This window comes from Cetorhinus maximus, chromosome 17 (genome assembly GCF_964194155.1).
Source record: "Cetorhinus maximus chromosome 17, sCetMax3.hap1.1, whole genome shotgun sequence".
Lineage (NCBI taxonomy): Eukaryota > Metazoa > Chordata > Chondrichthyes > Lamniformes > Cetorhinidae > Cetorhinus > Cetorhinus maximus.
In genome coordinates this window covers 82,680,231-82,698,355 of record NC_135895.1, presented here as the reverse complement: position 1 = coordinate 82,698,355, position 18,125 = coordinate 82,680,231, and the positions used below count along the sequence as shown (strand labels likewise).

The 18,125-nt window shown below is 42.7% G+C and overlaps 1 protein-coding gene across 1 annotated transcript in view; it reads right to left on the bottom strand.

The window, feature by feature from the left end:
• The window catches only part of LOC144692553 (olfactomedin-like protein 2B), a 56,127-nt gene that overhangs the window by 8,187 nt on the left and 29,815 nt on the right, over nucleotides 1–18,125 (bottom strand). The window contains exons 5-7 of the mRNA XM_078561550.1: nucleotides 17,300–17,534; nucleotides 9,257–10,621; nucleotides 1,707–1,883 (exon numbers count right to left, since the gene is read on the bottom strand). Coding sequence (XP_078417676.1) covers nucleotides 1,707–1,883; nucleotides 9,257–10,621; nucleotides 17,300–17,534 — 1,777 coding nt within the window. The remainder of the gene's footprint in view (nucleotides 1–1,706; nucleotides 1,884–9,256; nucleotides 10,622–17,299; nucleotides 17,535–18,125) is intronic.

Sequence of the window (18,125 nt, the reverse complement as noted above, 5' to 3'; positions counted from 1 at the left end):
AGAATGACAAAATTTTTTTATAAATCCATCGAAAACATATAAATCAATATTCTTTTGGGGTTTTTCCTTCAATTCCTTCTCTGAAAGCAGTTTCTCATGCCAGGATTGTTTTGCATGGCTGCTGGCAGCTCTCCTAGTCGCTCGACTCTGTAGTCATTACTTATGCCTATAGAGAGTAGGTGGCAACCATTCCATTATGGAGGATATCACAGCTGAGCCAGGTCCTTTCCTCACTCTTTGTATTCCACAAATTTGCATTGACACCGAAGAAAATATCAGATCCGAACCCCTCCCCTCCCTTGCCCATCGCCCCCACTCCCCACTTCTCAATCTCCATTTCCCACACCACCAACCCCTTTTTTTTTTTGCTGCTTCATTGGTTTCTGGCTTGCAAAAACTGACATAGCTTATTGAATAATCACAGATTCTCAGTCTTCCCTCAGCTAATTAACAATTGCCATTAATTTATATGCCTTTATTTCTGCAGCATAGGTTCTCTCTCCCCTAAAAGTCTCGTTGAACAGTGCTGGAACAATTGAGGCAGGTTTCAAAAAGGACCTAGTTACAATTCTAGCTATGTGGGTCTCTTGCCTTCACATTTGTTTTCATCTGTTATTTGCTTCTGGGATTTATTTTTAAACTCCCCAACCTCTTAAATTCAATTTCCTTAACACTATCTATTCATTAGCCAAAGAAAATACCAAATGTCACAAACTAAGTGAGGTGACTCAACTGACAGCTGACACATGTTACTTCCACTTAAGTGTACAGCCAAAATTAGGAAGTCAAAATTGGTAAAGAATCAGCTTGCTACGAACCTCACCAATTCAACACCAAGTGGTGCCAGCCAGAATGAGCCATGGGCATTTTCTGTGTCAGGAATGTGTAAGTAACACTTGAGTGTGTAGCTCGTAATGTTTCTTATAAGCAGAGCTGATGGCAGTAGAAAACCCTACAAGGTTCATTGTAATTTCAGTGGAACATCTTAAACTGTGAACACTGGAAACATCAAAATGTGAGGTTATCCTTCCTGACTCTTATCTACACTAAGCATTAGCCAATGCCAAAAATACAGATGATATTGTACGTTTGTTGAAAGGCCTTTGCTGAAACGAAATGTACTGAATCACATTCTGATTTTACTAATTTTACTTCTGGGTAAATATCTATATTGACCTGTTGAGGTAAGGTTCAGCAGCTTTGCTTGCAATTAAACCTCTGGCACCGTTTTAGGAATCACTAAATTGTACTGAAATATGAGCAGTTTATATGAAAAATTGGAATTGTTTGGGGTTGTGTCATAATTTTCATTTTATTCATATTCAGAACTGACAGCTAAGTGATTGTGACTCCGTGTAACTAGGTTGTCAGAGGAGACTTGGAACTGTTAGAAAATCTGCTTTGAAATGAGTTTGAGAGTTATGGGATGAGAAGCAGGCAAAGGTGATGGAATTCTGTAGGGATCTTGAGCTCCTTGGGGCCATGTATCTCACCTCAGCTCACAATTAGCTATTGAAGTGAACACGTTAGGATCTCGGGATAGACAAATATCTGGAGTATTAGTTGATCAGTGAGAGACTTTGCAGAATTTGTTTTCAGGCTGAAATTGGTTGGGTCTCCAATAGAACAGGTTGTTTGTAGCCTACGGAAGGAATGAATATGAAAGACTGGTCATACTTTTTGTGTTTGATATTTTGTGCTCTCACCTTGTTTGAAGTTTTCCATGTTGCGAAACTCCACCAGGGTATTGCCGTAATAGTAGTTGGTGATGTAGATTTTATCACCTTTTGCTAATGGATCTTTCATCCAAGCACCTTCATTTCTCCCATAAATGTGTTTTGTCTTGGGGTCAGAAATGGTAGACAAAGTCTCCTTGCACTCCCCTGCAATAACCAAGTGACATTTCAGTTTTACTGTCCATTACATGTTATTATCTCTGCAAAATTATTCAAAGGTTTTCAGGGTTCGACTCCCAACCACCATGGTAAATGTAGAGTGTAAATCTTTGGTTAAGTCATCACTCAAACCTCCCTTTCAAAGGAGAAAGCTTCAACCGGAGTATAACACAAAAGGTATTCTACCATTATCAAAGGGAAAACTGCATTGTCCTCCTTATCTTGGTGGAATCATATCTCTCACTAGCCCGGTATCAGAAAGACAATTATGGTGACAGTGTTCACAACCGGACTTGCTGCTTGCTTTGAACCGGAGAAAGATTAAAACATCTAAAAGGGATGTCCCTAAACATTCAGAAATACATGCACTATATTGATAAAAGCAAAAAACTGCGGATGCTGGAAATCCAAAACAAAAATAAAAATACCTGGAAAAACTCAGCAGGTCTGGCAGCATCTGCGGAGAGGAACACAGTTAATGTTTCGAGTCCGTATGACTCTTCAACAGAACTAAGTAAAAATAGAAAAGAAGTGAAAAATAAGCTGGTTTAAGGGGAGGGGGGTAGAGCTGGATAGAGGGTCAGTGATAGGTGGAGATAGCCAAAAGATGTCATAGACAAAAGGACAAAGAGGTGTTGAAGGTGGTGATATTATCTAAGGAATGTGCTAATTAAGGGTAGAAAGCAGGACAAGCAAAGTACAGATAGCCCTAGTGAGGGTGGGGTGAAGGGAAGGGATCGAAATAGGCTAAAAGGTAGAGATAAAACAATGGATGGAAATACATTTAAAAATAATGGAAATAGGTGGGAAAAGAAAAATCTATATAAATTATTGGAACAAAAAAAAAGGGGGGATCGGAAAGGGGGTGGGGATGGAGGAGAGAGTTCATGATCTAAAATTGTTGAACTCAATATTCAGTCCGGAAGGCTGTAAAGTGCCTGGTCAGAAGATGAGGTGCTGTTCCTCCAGTTTGCGTTGAGCTTCCCTGGAACAATGCAGCAGGCCAAGGATGGACATGTGGGCATGAAAGCAGGGTGGAGTGTTGAAATGGCAAGTGACAGGGAGGTCTGAGACCAAACACGTCTTCCCTTCACCCTCCCCCCCGGCGGCATTCCGCAGGGATCGTTCCCTTCGGGACACCCTGGTCCACTCCTCCATCACCCCCTACACCTCAACCCCCTCCCATGGCACCTTCCCATGCAACCGCAGAAGGTGCAACACCTGCCCCTTTACTTCCCCTCTCTTCACCGTCCAAGGGCCCAAACACTCCTTTCAAGTGAAGCAGCATTTCACTTGCACTTCCCTCAATTTAGTCTACTGCATTCGCTGCTCCCAATGCGGTTTCCTCTACATTGGAGAAACCAAACGCAGACTGGGTGACCGTTTTGCAGAACACCTTTGGTCAAACAGCTCTGGACAACTAAAGTAATAAGGGACAACTTAAAACTAAAAGAAAAAGCATACAAGAATGCAAAAATATAGCACAGTTCCTGACAAATGGGAGGGATATAAAGAATAGTAAAACGTGACAAAACATAGTAAGAGCTACAAAAAGGGAGTTTGAAAAGAAACTTGCAAAGGATATCAAAATCACAACACTAAAATTTTCAGAATGATATCAAGAAAAGAAGGGTGGTTAAGAGGAATGTGGGCACCTTAACTGACTGGGTTGATAAGTGAAAACAAAGGAAATGACAGACATGTTAAATAATTAATTTTGCATCTGTATTTACGGTACAGGAAGAGGTTAGCGTGCCAGACATCCCAAGGGAACTAACGTTCAACCCAGGATGGGCACTTACCAAAATTAACACAAGCAAATTAATAGTAATAAAGAAAATAATGGCACTGAAGAGTGACAAATCCCCAGGATCACATGTTTTTTTCCCCCCAGGTTTTTCATGAAAGTAGGTGAGAACATTGCAGATACCCAAACTATAATCTTCCAAAGTTCACTCAATTCAGGAACCATTCCTTGAGTTTGAAAAGTTGCTCAAAATCTGCTCTTTAAGGAAGGTGAGACAGGGAAACCTGGAAATTATAGACCAGTTAGCCAAAACATCTGTTTGTTGGGAAATTACTCGAGTCTATAATTAAGGACCAAGTGACTAAATACCTTGAAAATTTTCAGCTTAGCAAGGAAATCCAAAATGAATCAGTAAGGACTGCACGAGGAAATGCTGGAGTGAGACAGACTGAGTGAGTAGCGAATTAGGTTCACGAGGTAAGTTCTGTTAAGTTCAGGTTTTAACCTATAGATTCAGAATCAAGATCTGACGTCGTACTAACCTTCAGTCAGGTCAGCTTGTTAAGTAGAAAATAGCCAGGAGTGGCAGTTACCTGTCAATCACCTGAAAGCAGTTGGTTCAAGTGGCATTAATTACTGTGGCAGGAAGCTAAACTTGTGTGATGTGCCAGGATTAATTAATGACTTCAGCGTAAAGGCACCCCTAGGTAGCAACGACCACAGTATGATTGAATTTTACATCCAGTTTGAAAGGGAGAAGAGTGGGTCTAAGACTAGTATTTTAAACTTAAATAAGGGCAACTATGCAGGCATGAAAGCTGAGCTAGATGAAGTGAACTGGGATACGAGGCTATCAATAGAGAAGTAGTAGCAAACATTTAAGGGGATATGTCAGAATACTCAATAAGTATATTCCTACTATAAAGAAAAATTCTAAAGGGAGGACCCACCATCCGTGGTTAACTAAAGAAGTTTAGGAAAGCATCAAACTTAAGGAAAAAGCATATAACTGCGCAAAGATGAGTAGCAGGTCAGATGCTTGGTCAGAATATAAAAAACAGCAGAGAATGACTAAAGGGTTAATCAGAAGTAGGAAATTAAGAGTATGAGAGGAAACAAACAAGAAATGTAAAAACGGATAGCAAAAGTTTCTACAGGTATTTAAAAAGGAAAAGAGTAAGTAAAATAAATGTTGGTCCTCTAGAGAGTGACAGTGGGGAGTTAATAGTAGATAATAAGGAAATGGCAGAAGAAATTAACAAATATTTTGCTTCTGTCTTCACGAAAGGGGATACAAAAAAACTTTCCAGTAATAGCTGTATATCAGGAGGTGGAGGGGAGAGAGGAACTTGGTGAAATTACAATCACTAGCGAAGCGGTACTGAGCAAACTGATGGAGCTGTGGGCTGACAAGTCTCCGGGTCCAGATGGACTTCATCCTAGCATCTTAAAAGAGGTGGCTAATGAGGTAGTAGATGCGTTGGTGTTAATTTTGCAAAAGTCGTTAGATTATGGAAAGGTTCCGTCACACTGGAAATTAACAAATATAATCCCTCTATTCAAGAAGGGAGGGAGGTAGAAAACAGGAAATTATAGGCCAGTTAGCTTGACATCTGTCGTGGGGAAGGTGTTAGAATCGATCTTTAAGGAGATTATGGCTGGGTACTTAGAGAAACTCAAGGTAATTGGGAAGAGTCAGCATGATTTTGTGAAAAGGAAATCATGTTTAACCAATTTATTGGAGTTCTTTGAAGGAACAACATGTGCTGTGGATAAAGGGGAGCCTGTAGATGTGCTGTACTTGGACTTCCAGAAGGCATTTGATAAGGTGCCACATCAAAGGTTATTGCGGAAAATAAAAGCTCATAGTGTAGTGGGTAACATATTAGCAAAGATAGAAGATTGGCTGACTGGAAAAAAGCAGAGTATGCATAAATGGGTCTTTTTCTGCTTGGCAGGATGTCATGAGTGAAGTCCCGCAGGGGTCTCTGCTGGGGTCTCAACTTTTTACGATTTACATCAATGACTTAGATGAGGGGAGTGAAGGCATGATAGCCAAATTTGCAGATGACACAACAATAGATAGGAAAGTATATTGTGAAGAGGACATAAGGAGGTTGCAGACAGATATAGATATGTTGAGTGAGTGGGCAAAAATTTGGGATATGGAGTATAATGTGGGAAAATGTGAAGTTGTTCACATTGGCAGAAAGAATAAGAAAACAGAGTATTACTTAAACAGAGAATGGCTGCAGAATTCCAAGGTGCAGAGGGATCTAGGCGTTCAAGTGCATGAGTCACAAAAAGTTAGTATTCAGGTACAGCAAGTAATTAAGAAGGCTAATGGATTGCTATCCTTTATTATGAGAGGAATTGAACACTAAATTAGGGATGTTATGCTTCAGTTATACAGCGCATTGGTGAGACCGCATATCGAATACTGTATGTAGTTTTGGTCTCCTTATTTAAGGAAAGATGTAAATGCATTAGAGGAGGTTTACTAGACTGATACCTGGAATGAGTGGGTTGTCTTACGAGGAAAGGTTAGACAGACTGGGCTTGTTTCTACTGGCGTTGAGAAGAGTGAGGGGTGACTTCATTGAAGGATATAAGATCCTGAATAATCCTGAAAATGTGAACATGGAAAGGATGTTTCCTCTTGTGCGTGAGTCCAGAACGAGGTGTGGGGGGGGCACTGTTTTAAAATTAGGGGTCACCCTTTCAGGACAGAGATGAGGAGAATTTTTTTTCTTTCAGAGGGTGCGACTTTGGAACTCTCTGCCTCAGAAGGTGGTGGGGATGGAGTCATTGAATATTTTTAAGGTGAAAGTAGATAGATTCTTGTTACGCAAGGGAATCGAAGGTTATCAAGGAAAACACAAACAGGTCCGCCATGATTTTAATGAATGGTGGACCAGGCTTGAGGGGCTGAATGGGCTGCTTCTGCTTCTATTTCGTATGTTCGTAAATAGTAGGCCATGCCCAGCAAAACTGATTGAATTTTTTTGAAGAAGTGGCTGAATTGGTGGAATGTCAATGTATGTTATTTACATGAACTTTCAGAGGGTATTTGATGATGGCCCTCAAAAGAGATGTTAACTGAAGTTGAAGCTCATGGCATTCAGGACAGGAGATTGGCTGAGCAACAAGAGATGCAATGAGGATAATGAGCAAGTACTCTAATTGGCAGGATGTGACTAATGGCTGGGGGCCTCAACTATTCACTGTATTTATTAATGGTAGTGAAAAACGACTCAGAGGTCCATGTGCATTCAAATATCATGGACAGGTACAGAAATTAATTAAAAATATTAATGTAATGCTGGCCTTTCTACCTGGAAGACTAGAGGACAAAGGGATAAAACTCAGGCTACAGCTATACAAAGCCTGGGTTAGACCACACTCATACTATGTTCAGTACTGGGCACCACAGCTCAGAAATGATGTATTGGCCTTGGAAGGAGTACAGCATGGTTTTACTAGAATGGTAGCTGGACTCCAAGGGTTAAATTACAAAGAGAGATTACACAAACTAGGGTTGTATTCTGCAGAATTTAGAAGACCACAGAGTAATTTGATCCAAGTTTATAAGATATTAAGAGGAACGGATACGGTAAATTGGGAGAAAGTATTTCCGCTGGTTGGGGAATCTAGGAGTGGGGGCATAGGGCATAAATTAGAACCCAGCCTTTCAGGAACGAAGGTTGCTTCATACATAGGGTGGTAGAAGTTTGGAAAGCTGTTCTGCAAACAGCAATCGGTGCTGGGCCAATTGTTAATTTTAAATCTGAGATTGATAAGAGTCGTTAACCAATTAAGGGGTATGGGGGAAAGGCGGGTATATGGAGTGCAGTCACAGATCTCACTGAGTCTGAGGGGCTAAATGCCCTACTCCTATTTCTACGTATGAGAGGGCTCCTAACTCTGGTGAAACTGCAACCAACACCTCAAACTCAAAGCCTTTAATGGAGCAGATGGCCCAAGGTATTTCACAAAAAGAAACCCCATCAATTCAACATTCTCATCATTGTGTTTTAACTTGAATCATGGTCTCGACCTTCCCTAGCTTTGTAACCTCCTCCAGCCTTAGATCAGCCACCCTCAAACCCACCCAAAAGTCGCCATTCTTCTGATTCTGGCCTCTTGCGCATCCCCAACTCTCTTCAGCCCCCTATCAGTAGCCATGCCTCGAGCCTCCTTTGCCCCATTCTCTCAAGTCGCTCCATAAACCTCTAGCTCTTTACCTCCTCTTTCAAGACTCTTCTTTGGCCATGCTTTAGGTCATCCTGCCAATTATTTCCTTCCATCTTTGGCTCCACGTACCTTATTTTTAATTATACGTGTGTGAAGTGCCTTGGCATGTTTTTCCAGGTTGATACAATTGCAAGTTGTATTTTTTCAACAACAGCTTATATTTAAATGGTACCTTTAATGTAATGAAATGTCCCAAGGTGCTTCACAGAAGCAGTATAAAACAAACTATGACACCGAGCCATGTAAGAAGATATTAGGTAAGATGACCAGGTAAAGGAGGTTTCAAGAAGTGTCTTAATGGAGGAAAGCAAGGTAAAGAGGCAAAGAGGTATAGGGAGGGAATTCTAGAGCTTGGGGCCTAGACAACTGAAGGCACAGCCACCACCGAGTGATTAGAATTGGTCATGCACAAGAGGCCAATATTAGAGGAACAGATATCTTGAAGGATTGTGGGGTTGGAGGAGATTACAGAGATAAGGAGGGGCAAGGCGATAGAGGGACTTGAAGACAAGGATGAGAATCTTAAAATCAAGAAGTTGCTTGCACAAGAGTGATAGGGGAACAGGAATTGCTGTCAGTTAAGACATGGGTAGCAAAGTTTTAGATGACCTCAAGTGTACATAGGGTAGAATGTGACCAGCCAGGAATGCATTGGAATAGTCAAGTCAAGAGATAACCAAGGCATGGGCGAGGGCTTCAGCAGCAGATGAGGTGGAAAAAGGTAGTCTTGGTGATGACACAAATATGAGGTCAAAAACTCATCTCAGGATCAAACGTGACCCCAAGGTTGCGAACAGACTAGCTTAATGTTGGACTGTTTCCAGGGAAAGGGATGGAGTCAGTAGTTAGGGGATGGAGTTTAGGGCAGAGACCAAAAACAATGGCTTCAGTCTTCACAATATTTAATTGGAGGAAATTTCTGCTCATCCATGTCGGATAAGCAGTCCAATAATTTAGCAACATTGGAGGAGTCGAGAAAATTGGCGGTGTGGTAGAGCTGGGTATCATCAGTGTATACGTGAAAACTATTGCTACATCTTCAAATGATGTCGCTAAAAGGCAGCACGTAGATAAGAAATAGGAGGGGGCCAAGGATTGATCCTTGGGGGACACCAGCGGTCATGGTGCAGAAGCACAAAGAGAAATCATTGCAAGTAATTCTCTATGATTAGAGAGATAAGAATGAAACAACACGAGTAGTCCCACCCAACTGGACAACAGTGAAGAGGCATTGGCAGAGAATGCTGTGGTCAGCTATGTCAAAGGCTGCAGACAAGCCGAGAAGGACAAGTGGGAAAGTTTACCTTTGTCAGAGTAACATAAGAGTGTAATTTGTGGCTTTGATAGGTTTTTCGCTTACCAAAACTTTTGTAACTGTTATTTGGCTTGTGGATCACACGCTGCCTCCGATTGACCTCAACCAATGGTCTCCTTCTGGCATTGGAAACGTAAGAAGTCGTTCTGGTTTTTGGAGAACGCGTAGTAGTTGTAGCAGTTGTCCTTTGAGTGGTGGTGGTGGCAGTGGCAATGTCTGTGGTAACTGGAGTGGTGGTGATGGCTGCTTTGGTTGTGGTGGTGAGGATGGTAGTTGTGCTGGTGGGTACAGTAGTTGTGCTGGTGGGTACTGTGGTGGTGGGTAGAGTGGTTGAGCTGGTGGCTGTGCTGGTGGGTACGGTGGTTGTGGTGGTGGGTAGAGTGGTTGAGCTGGTGGCTGTGCTGGTGGGTACGGTGGTTGTGGTGGTGGGTAGAGTGGTTGAGCTGGTGGCTGTGCTGGTGGGTACAGTGGTTGTGGTTTCAGCTACAGTGGTTGTAGTGGTGGCTGCTGTGGTCGTGGTGGTGGCGGCCGTAGTCGTGGTGGCGGCTGCGGTGGTCGTGGTGATGGCTGCGGTGGTCGTGGTGGCGGCTGCGGTGGTCACAGGATCAGTGACGAGGACTTTGGTGAGTACTGTAGTGCTTCTGGTGGTGGGAATTGTGGTGCTCATAGTTGTTTCTGTTGCCGGAGGTGCAGTGCTCATAGTGGCTGCGGTGGTCATGAGGGCAGCAGCAGTAGCAGCTGTTGTGGTGGTTGAGGGGGGTGGGGGGCTCGAGGTGGTAGTGCTGGTGGGGGCTGCACTGATGCTATGATTGGTAGTGGAGGTAACTGGGATGGTGACAGGAACTTTGCTGCTGGGAGCTGTGGTGTTGGCTGCACTCGACACAGGACCAGAGGTGGGTGGTGGAAGGGACACTGTGGTGCTGGCAGAAGCCAGTGAGGTTGAGGTGTGGCTTGCACCAGTCATGATGGGAATTGGAATGGTGGTGGAAGTTGTGATTGTTGTGGAGGACATAGAAAGAGCAGAAGCAAGAGTTTTGTTGGGAAATGTGATGGAAGAAGTGGTGTTGGTAGCAGTAGGGGCAGTGGTATTAGTTTGTTTGGGTACTGTGGTGCGTGTATCTGGGATTGTTGCAGAAGAGGTAGTCACATTAGTACCAGTGGAGGTAACAGTCACACCAGGACCTGTTGGGGCTGTGATAGGAATTGGACTGGCAGCTGTAGGAGCCTCCGTAAGGACAGTGAGATTCAGCTGTTGTCTTGCTTTTGTGGCTGTCTCTAGATTGATAGTTGTGAGTGGTTCCAGTGCGGGATATGGTGCCTGAGAAACGTTTACTGCTGGCTCCATGTGCTTAATCAGTTGATCATCCAATAATAGTAGAGTTGCATCCTCACCACTGGCAGAGCTGACTTCTGATAACACAACAAGAAATAGCGAGTTAAGTTTAACTGTAATTCTGATGAAAGGCCCCACCCATAACATGTATCTGTCATTATTCTCTTTTTTTAGCGGAACTCCTGCTGTGTATTTCCTGTTTTTAGGTTCAACTCAATGTTCAGGAAGAGCTTGTTGATTTACAGTATTTTAGGAGCCACAACTCATTTGGTCATATCAAGATGACTGCAACATGTATATTTTATTGGTTTTTGTTGGCTCCAATTCAAAGCTGTATGAATGATAACGTCACTGTTGGAATTGAGAATAGCTTCAGTTATTAGTATTTTCCACAGGTTATAACACTGATCCAAGTAAGGGTTTGAACTACTGTTGAGGTGAGGATTTTCATAGCTCGGGGTCTTTTCATATTCTCGCATCCCATTTCCCAGAAACAAGTGTTGCTTACAAGGATTCAAAATAAAGCAAACACTTGAACTGATCTACATCAAAAAGCTCTTCAAAATGCTTCATAAATAAGCCATACTGTATTTCTTAAATATTCCAATGGCGTAAGTACTTACATAAGATCATAAGAAACAGGAGCAGGCCATTCAGCCCCTTTCACACTCACTCTGCCGTTTGCTAAGATCATGGTTAATCTGACTGTAGTCTTAACTCCACTTTCCTGCTTGCCCCTCATAACCTTTGACATTCTTTTTGATCAAAAATCTGTCTAACTTGGCCTTGAATGTATTCAATGATCTAGCCTCCAATGGTCTCTAAAGAAGAGAATTCCAGAGACTAACGACCCTCTGAGAGAAGAAATTTCTCCTCATCTCAGTCTTAAATGAGAGGCCGCTTATTTTGAATGGTGTCCTCTTGTTCTAGATTCCACCATGAAAGGAAACATCCTCTCTGCATCTACGCTGTCAAGCCTCCTTAGAATTTTATATATTTCAATATGATCACTCCCAATTCTTTTAAACTCCAATGACTATAGGCTCAGCCTGCTCAAACATTCATCATAAGACAACCCCTTCATCCCAGCAATCAGCCTAGTGAACTTTTTTTGAATTGCTTCCAATACAAGTAGATCCCTCCTTAAGTAAGGAGACCAAAACTGTATGCAGTTCCCTCGATGTGGTCTCACCAATGTTGTAGCAAAATTTCCCTGCCTTTATACTCCAATCCCTTTGCCATTAAAGCTCACATTCCATTTGCCTTCCTAATTACTTCTTGTTCCCTGCATGCTAACTTTGTGATTCACGTACCAGGACACTCAGGTCCCTCTGTGTCGTAGTCTTCTGCAGTCTCTCTCCTTTTAAATAATATTCTGCTTTTCTATTCTTCCTGCCAGAATGGATAGCCTCACATTTCCCCACATTATACTCCATCTGCCAAATTTTTGCCCACTCACTTAACCTATCTTATATCAATTTGCAGATTCTTTGTATCCTCCTCACAACTTACTTTTCTACCTATTTTTGTACCTTCAGCAAATTTGGCTACGGTGCAATCAGTCCCTTCATCCAAATCATTAAGATAGATTGTAAATAGTTAATTTTTTTTATTCGTTCATGGGATGTGCCCATCCCTAATAGCCCTTGTTCAGAAGGCATCTTAAGAGTCAACCATATTGCTGTGGGTCTGGAGTCACATGTAAGCCAGACCAGGTAAGGGTAGCAGATTTCCTTCCCTGCAGGGTGTTAGTGAACCAGGTGGCTTTTTACAACAATCGACAATAGTTTTGTGGTCATCATCAGACTTTTAATTCCAGATTTTTATTGAATTCAATTTCACCATCTGCCATCGTGGGATTCGAACCCAGGTCCCCAGAGCACTATCCGGAGTCTCTGGAATACCAGTCCAGTGACAATATCACTATGCCACCACCTCTCCAATTCAAAGCTGTTTGAATGATATGACACTGTTGGACTTGAGAATAGCTTCAACTATTAGCATCCTTTGACATCCTTCGATTATCTGCTCACACCACACCCTCAATGTGTCTTTTCCCCCCCCACCCCCCACCCCCCCACCCACCTTAAACCAATTTATATTTCTCCCTTGCTGAAACTATGCTGCAGTTCTGCCGAAGGGCCATGAGGGCTCGAAACGTTAACTGATTTCTTCTCCGCTGATGCTGCCAGACTTGCTGAGTTTTTCCAGGTAATTCTGTTTTTGTTTTGTTTTGTTTTGGATTTCCAGCATCCGCAGTAGCTTTTAGCTTTTTGTTTTTATTAGCATTTTTCTACAGGTTTGAACCACTGTTGGGATAAGGGTCATAGCTCGGGGTCTTTTTATATTCTCGCATCCCATTTCCCAGAGACAAGTGTTGTTTACAAGGAATCAAAATAAAGCAAACCCTTGAACCGAACAGTGCACCAGGACTGATCCCTGCCAAGTTGAAAATAATCCATTTATCCCAACTCTCTGTTTCCTGTTAGTTAGCCAATCCTCTATCCATGCTAATAGATCGCCTTCAACACTATGAGCTCTTCCCTTTCATGTGGCACCTTATCTTTTGGAAATCCAAATATATTACATTTGTTGGTTCCCCTTTAACCATCCTGTTTGCTGCATCCTTAAAGAACTCTAATAAATTAGTCAAACATGATTTCCCTTTCACAAAACTCTCTTGATTCTGCCTAATTGGAATATGATTTTCTAAGTCCTGCTACTCCTTCCTTCATAATGGATTTTAACATTTCTCAATGACAGATGTGGAGCTAACTGCCATATAGGTTCCTGTTTTCTGTCTCCCTCCTTTCTTGAATATGTGGTGTTACATTTGTGATTTTCCAATCCACTAGGACCTTTCCAGAATCTAGGGAATCTTGAAAGATTCCAGCCGATACATCCACTATCTTTGTAGCCACTTCTCTTAAGACCCTGCCATGCATGGACCTTAGTCGTTGTTTTTACCCACATAGCCACACTGTTCTGTTGCCTCAACTTCTCTCTTTGGATTCCAATGTCTCCCTTCACCTGAACCCTCTTCTCCCCTCCCCCCCCACCCCTGTTAGTTTAAACCCCTATCCACAGACCTAGTTATAGGATTTACCAGGACACCAGTCAGGTTTAAGTGGAGCCCATTCCAATGGGACAGCTCTCTTTTTCCTGAGTACTCTTGCCAATGTCCAATGAATCAAAACCCCTTCTTCCCACATCGCTCTTTGAGCCACGCATTTAGTTCTGTAATCTGCTTGACGCTATGCCAATTAGCTGTACTGTTGGAGGTGCCATTTTTTGGACAAGATGTTAAAGCAATGCATTGTCTACATATTCAGGGAGCATAAAAGATTCCGGGGCACTATTTGAAGAAGAGCATGGGAGTTCTTCCAGTGTTTAACCAACATTTATCCCTCAACACCTCCAAAAAACCAACAGATTAGCTGGATACTTATGTCATTTACCGCTTATGGGACCACGTTACATGCAAATTGTCTGCCACTTAGCCTACATAACAATAATGATCACACTTCAGGTCACTTTATTGGCTATAAAGTGTTTTAGGAAGCAAAGGATTCCATATAAATCCAGGTTTTCTTTTACTCTCATTGTATTAATAAACTACCTAAATTGTAAACCCCTGATTTTTAATCCATTTTACACCATTCAGTGGAATGTTAGCCATCCACCAGACCCATTTGGCTGGGTCTAATGCTGTTGAATAAAAATCAGTCCTGGCAGTATATGCCTTTTCACAATACAATCCCAATTATAAGGTTCAGCCTAGGTTAGATCTAAACCCGGAGACTGGGGTTGGAACTAGGTATGCATACAGCAAAACCTGAACAATATTCAGGCTTGGACTGATAAATGGCAAGTACATTCAGGTCACCCAAGTGTCAGGTCATGACCATCTCCAATGAGAGAGATTCGAAGTACCTCCCCTACATTTAACAGGATTGCATTCACTGAATTCCCCACTGTTAATGTCCTAGGGGTCATCATTGACCAGAAACTTAACTGAACCAGTCACACAAGTACTGTATCTACAAGAGGAGGGCAGAGACTGGGAATTCTTTGGCAAGTAACTCACCTCCTGACTCTCCAAAGCCCTTCCAGCAGCTTTTAGGCATAAGTCAGGACTGTAATGGAATACTCTCCACTTGGCTGGCTGAGTGCAGCTCCATCAAAGCTGAATAAGCTCAATGATGTTCAGGACAAAACAGCCTGCTTGATTGGCTCTCTATCCACCACCTTAAACATTCACTCCCTCCACCATTGGCACACACTGGCAGCTGTGTATACCACTGACAAGATGCACTGCGGCAACTTGCCAAGCCTCCTTTGAACTCTACCACCAAGAAGGTCAACGGCAGCAGGCACATGGGAACGCCATCAACTAACTGGAATTGAAAAGCTAGTCTCGGTAGTGGTGATCATGAAACCATTGTTGATTGTCGTAAAAACCCACCTGGTTCACTAATGTCCTTTAGGGAAGGAAATCTGCCATCCTTACCTGCTCTGGCCTACATGTGACTCCAGACCCACTGCCCTCTGAAATGGCCTAGCAAGCCACTCAGTTCAAGGGCAATTAGGGTGGGCAACAAATGCTGGTCTTGTCAGCGACACCCACATCACATGAAAGAAAGAAAGATGACCAAAAGTTTAGTGAAAGAGATTGGTTTTAACAAGCATCTTAAAGGAGGATAAAGTGGTAGAGAGGCAGAGGGATCAAAGGAGGGAATTCCAAAGATAAGGGCCGAAGCAGCTGAAGACAGCCCACAATGGTGCTGTGATTAAAATTCGGCATGTGTGAGTGTGCAGGGTTGCAAGAGTGCAGGGAGCTCAGAGGGTTAAGGGCTGGAGAAGGTTACAGAGATTAGGGAAGGATTTGAAAACATGGATGAGAAATTTAAAATTGAGGTGTTGTGAACCAGGAGCCATGAGCATGAGAGCTTTGGATGAGTTCAAGTTTCTGGAGAGTGCTAGGTGGGCGGCCAGGCAGAAGAGGATCAGAATAGGTGAGGCCAGGCGTAATAGAGGGTTTCAGAAGCAGATGAGCTGAGGTAGGGATGGATATGGACAGTGTTATGGAGGTACCCTTGATAATGGAGTTAATATGGGGCCAAAAGCTTTGATCGGGGTCAAACAGGATCCGAGGTTGTGAACAGTCTGATTCAGCCTCAGACAGTTTCCAGGGAGAGCAATGGATTCAGTGGCAAGGGAGTTTTCAGCAGAATTCAGGCATAATTGTGAGTGTGTTCATTTCTAATTGCTCCCACTGCATGATCATCTCAATCCTAGTTCAACACTTAAATGCCATAATCTCAGCATAAAATGGTCCATTTTTTAAAAAAAATCTTCCTGCACCCAGCACAATTGCTCCACAGTCACATTTCATCTTTAGGCAGCAGCAGGTTCCTGTGACACTGAAATTTACTGCCTAACAGCATCACAGGAGGACCAACAGTCCGTGAATCACAAAAGTTCAAGAATGCCCTCCACCAGCACCTTCCTCGTGCAACTCAGGATCGGCTATAAACGCAGCATTGCCAGTGTGGCCCACACCCGGAGATCAAGTGAAAACTAACTAAGGTCACATTGTTACAAAGTTGGAAGTAAAGCGATTACAGGTTGAAACAGAATTTCTCACCCAGTAGAATTATAGATTTATTTAATAAAGTTTGCTTTGTTTCTTCAGATATGGTGAGGGGGCTAAGGGACGGACCGCCTCCAAAGTTAATTGAAGACATGGAAAAGTTAATTACAAGCCGTGATCTCCTCTCAGCTCAGAATCCAGACCTATAATTATAACCAAGATAAAAGCAAAATACTGCGGATGCTGGAAATCTGAAACATACACAGAAAATGCTGGAAAAACTCATCAGAATTGTCAGCATCTGCGGAGAGAGAAACAGTGTTGACGTTTCGAGTCCGTATGACCCTTCTTCAGAGCTACAGAGTAGTAGAAATGTGATCAAATTTATACTGTTTAAGGGAAGGTGGAGCAGGTGAACCTGGATAGAAGGCCAGCAAAAGGTGGGGGCAAAAGAGAGATTGACAATGATGTCATGAACTAAAGGACAAAGGGATTGTTAATGGTAGTGGTAAGGGCTAAAAAAGGGTGCTGTAAGTGGCTGAAGGTACGAAAGCAGAATGTAATAGTAAGAGAACAAGGGTAAGCACTCTGAAAAGAACAACATGAACAAGTAACAGATGGCCCTTGTTGGGGTGGGGAGGGGGGGGGGGAGGAGAGGGGGGTGGTGATAGGGGAAAAGGGGATTGAAAATGGGATAAAAAGGGGTCATGAAGCAGTCACCAGCTTCAAAAGGCCCCAGCTCGATATTTTTCTTGACAAATCCGAAAACTGACCTCAGCTTGTTGGGTTGCCAAACTGACGATGTGCCGAAGTAATCACTTGCAATGCGCCATCAATATAAAGCAGACTAAGACGCAAAGTTGGTGTGCAGGAAGAATATGGGGAATACTATGGTGGGAGTAAGTACAAATGTTGATGTGCAAGTGGATGTGCATAAGTGGAGAAAGTGAATAAGTGAAAGAAAACAATGTGCCCCAATAGAAGATGCAAGTGCCTGTGATAAAAGAGTTCTACCTCTATTGACTCCATTACTAAGTAACAAAGAAGAAACTTGTATTTAAAACACATGTTTGTCAATATCAGGATCTCCCAAAGTAGTTTACAGCCAATTAAGCTTTTCTTTAAAACCCTGACCCAATCAAAAACATTATTGTACACTTACGCTCATCCTCTGCCATCTCTTCATCTCCTGCTACCTCTGCTTCCTCCGAAGCCTTTGCCTTGTAGTACGTTGTTCGTAAAATAGTTGGCCCTTGCGAATGCTTGGGCTTGTGCTGCCTCTCAATCTGCTTCTGCTCCGTGCGCGACAACGCAAGTGGTTTGGTATCTTTATTATCACTTCTTTTCTGGCTGAGCTCTTTGTCAAACATTTCAGTTAACAAACGGATGTGCCTCTCCTTTAAACAAACCAGAATTGGAGGCCATTAGTTTGAAGAAATATTCAAGAGCTCACAGAGTTTACAAATCACAGCTTTAAAGACTACAATAATGACTTTGTTTAAACTCTTAATTGATTGGCTAAGCAAGACACAGAAAATAGAATTAATTTATGATTTTGTTAATTTAGCCTTAAGTGCCAGTGTTGCAGGAAGGTCTTATGGCGCAGTGGATAGCATTTGAGCCAGAAGCTCCAGGTTTGAGTCCCACTCCAGGAACTGATGGCCAAGAAAAGTGCATTCATAACATGGCCAAACAGGTTGGATATCAATCTGTAAATCCTTGCAACACACGCCAATGGCAGGCGTAAGAATGGGAGAGATTCCTGGTCAGCCATGTGAGGGAAAGAAATTGGAGCCTCTACCAATCACTATCCACAGCTCCAGACTGCAACATGCATGTAAAAGTGCATGTTACCACAGTAACTCGGACACCCTGAGTAAACTGGAACACATCACATCACTCGTACTGCTGGTGAAAAACTGTCCAAAATCAGAATATGTGCAGTCTGGCATTTCTTTGCCCCAGGGTTTCTCCCCATCTAAAGAAGA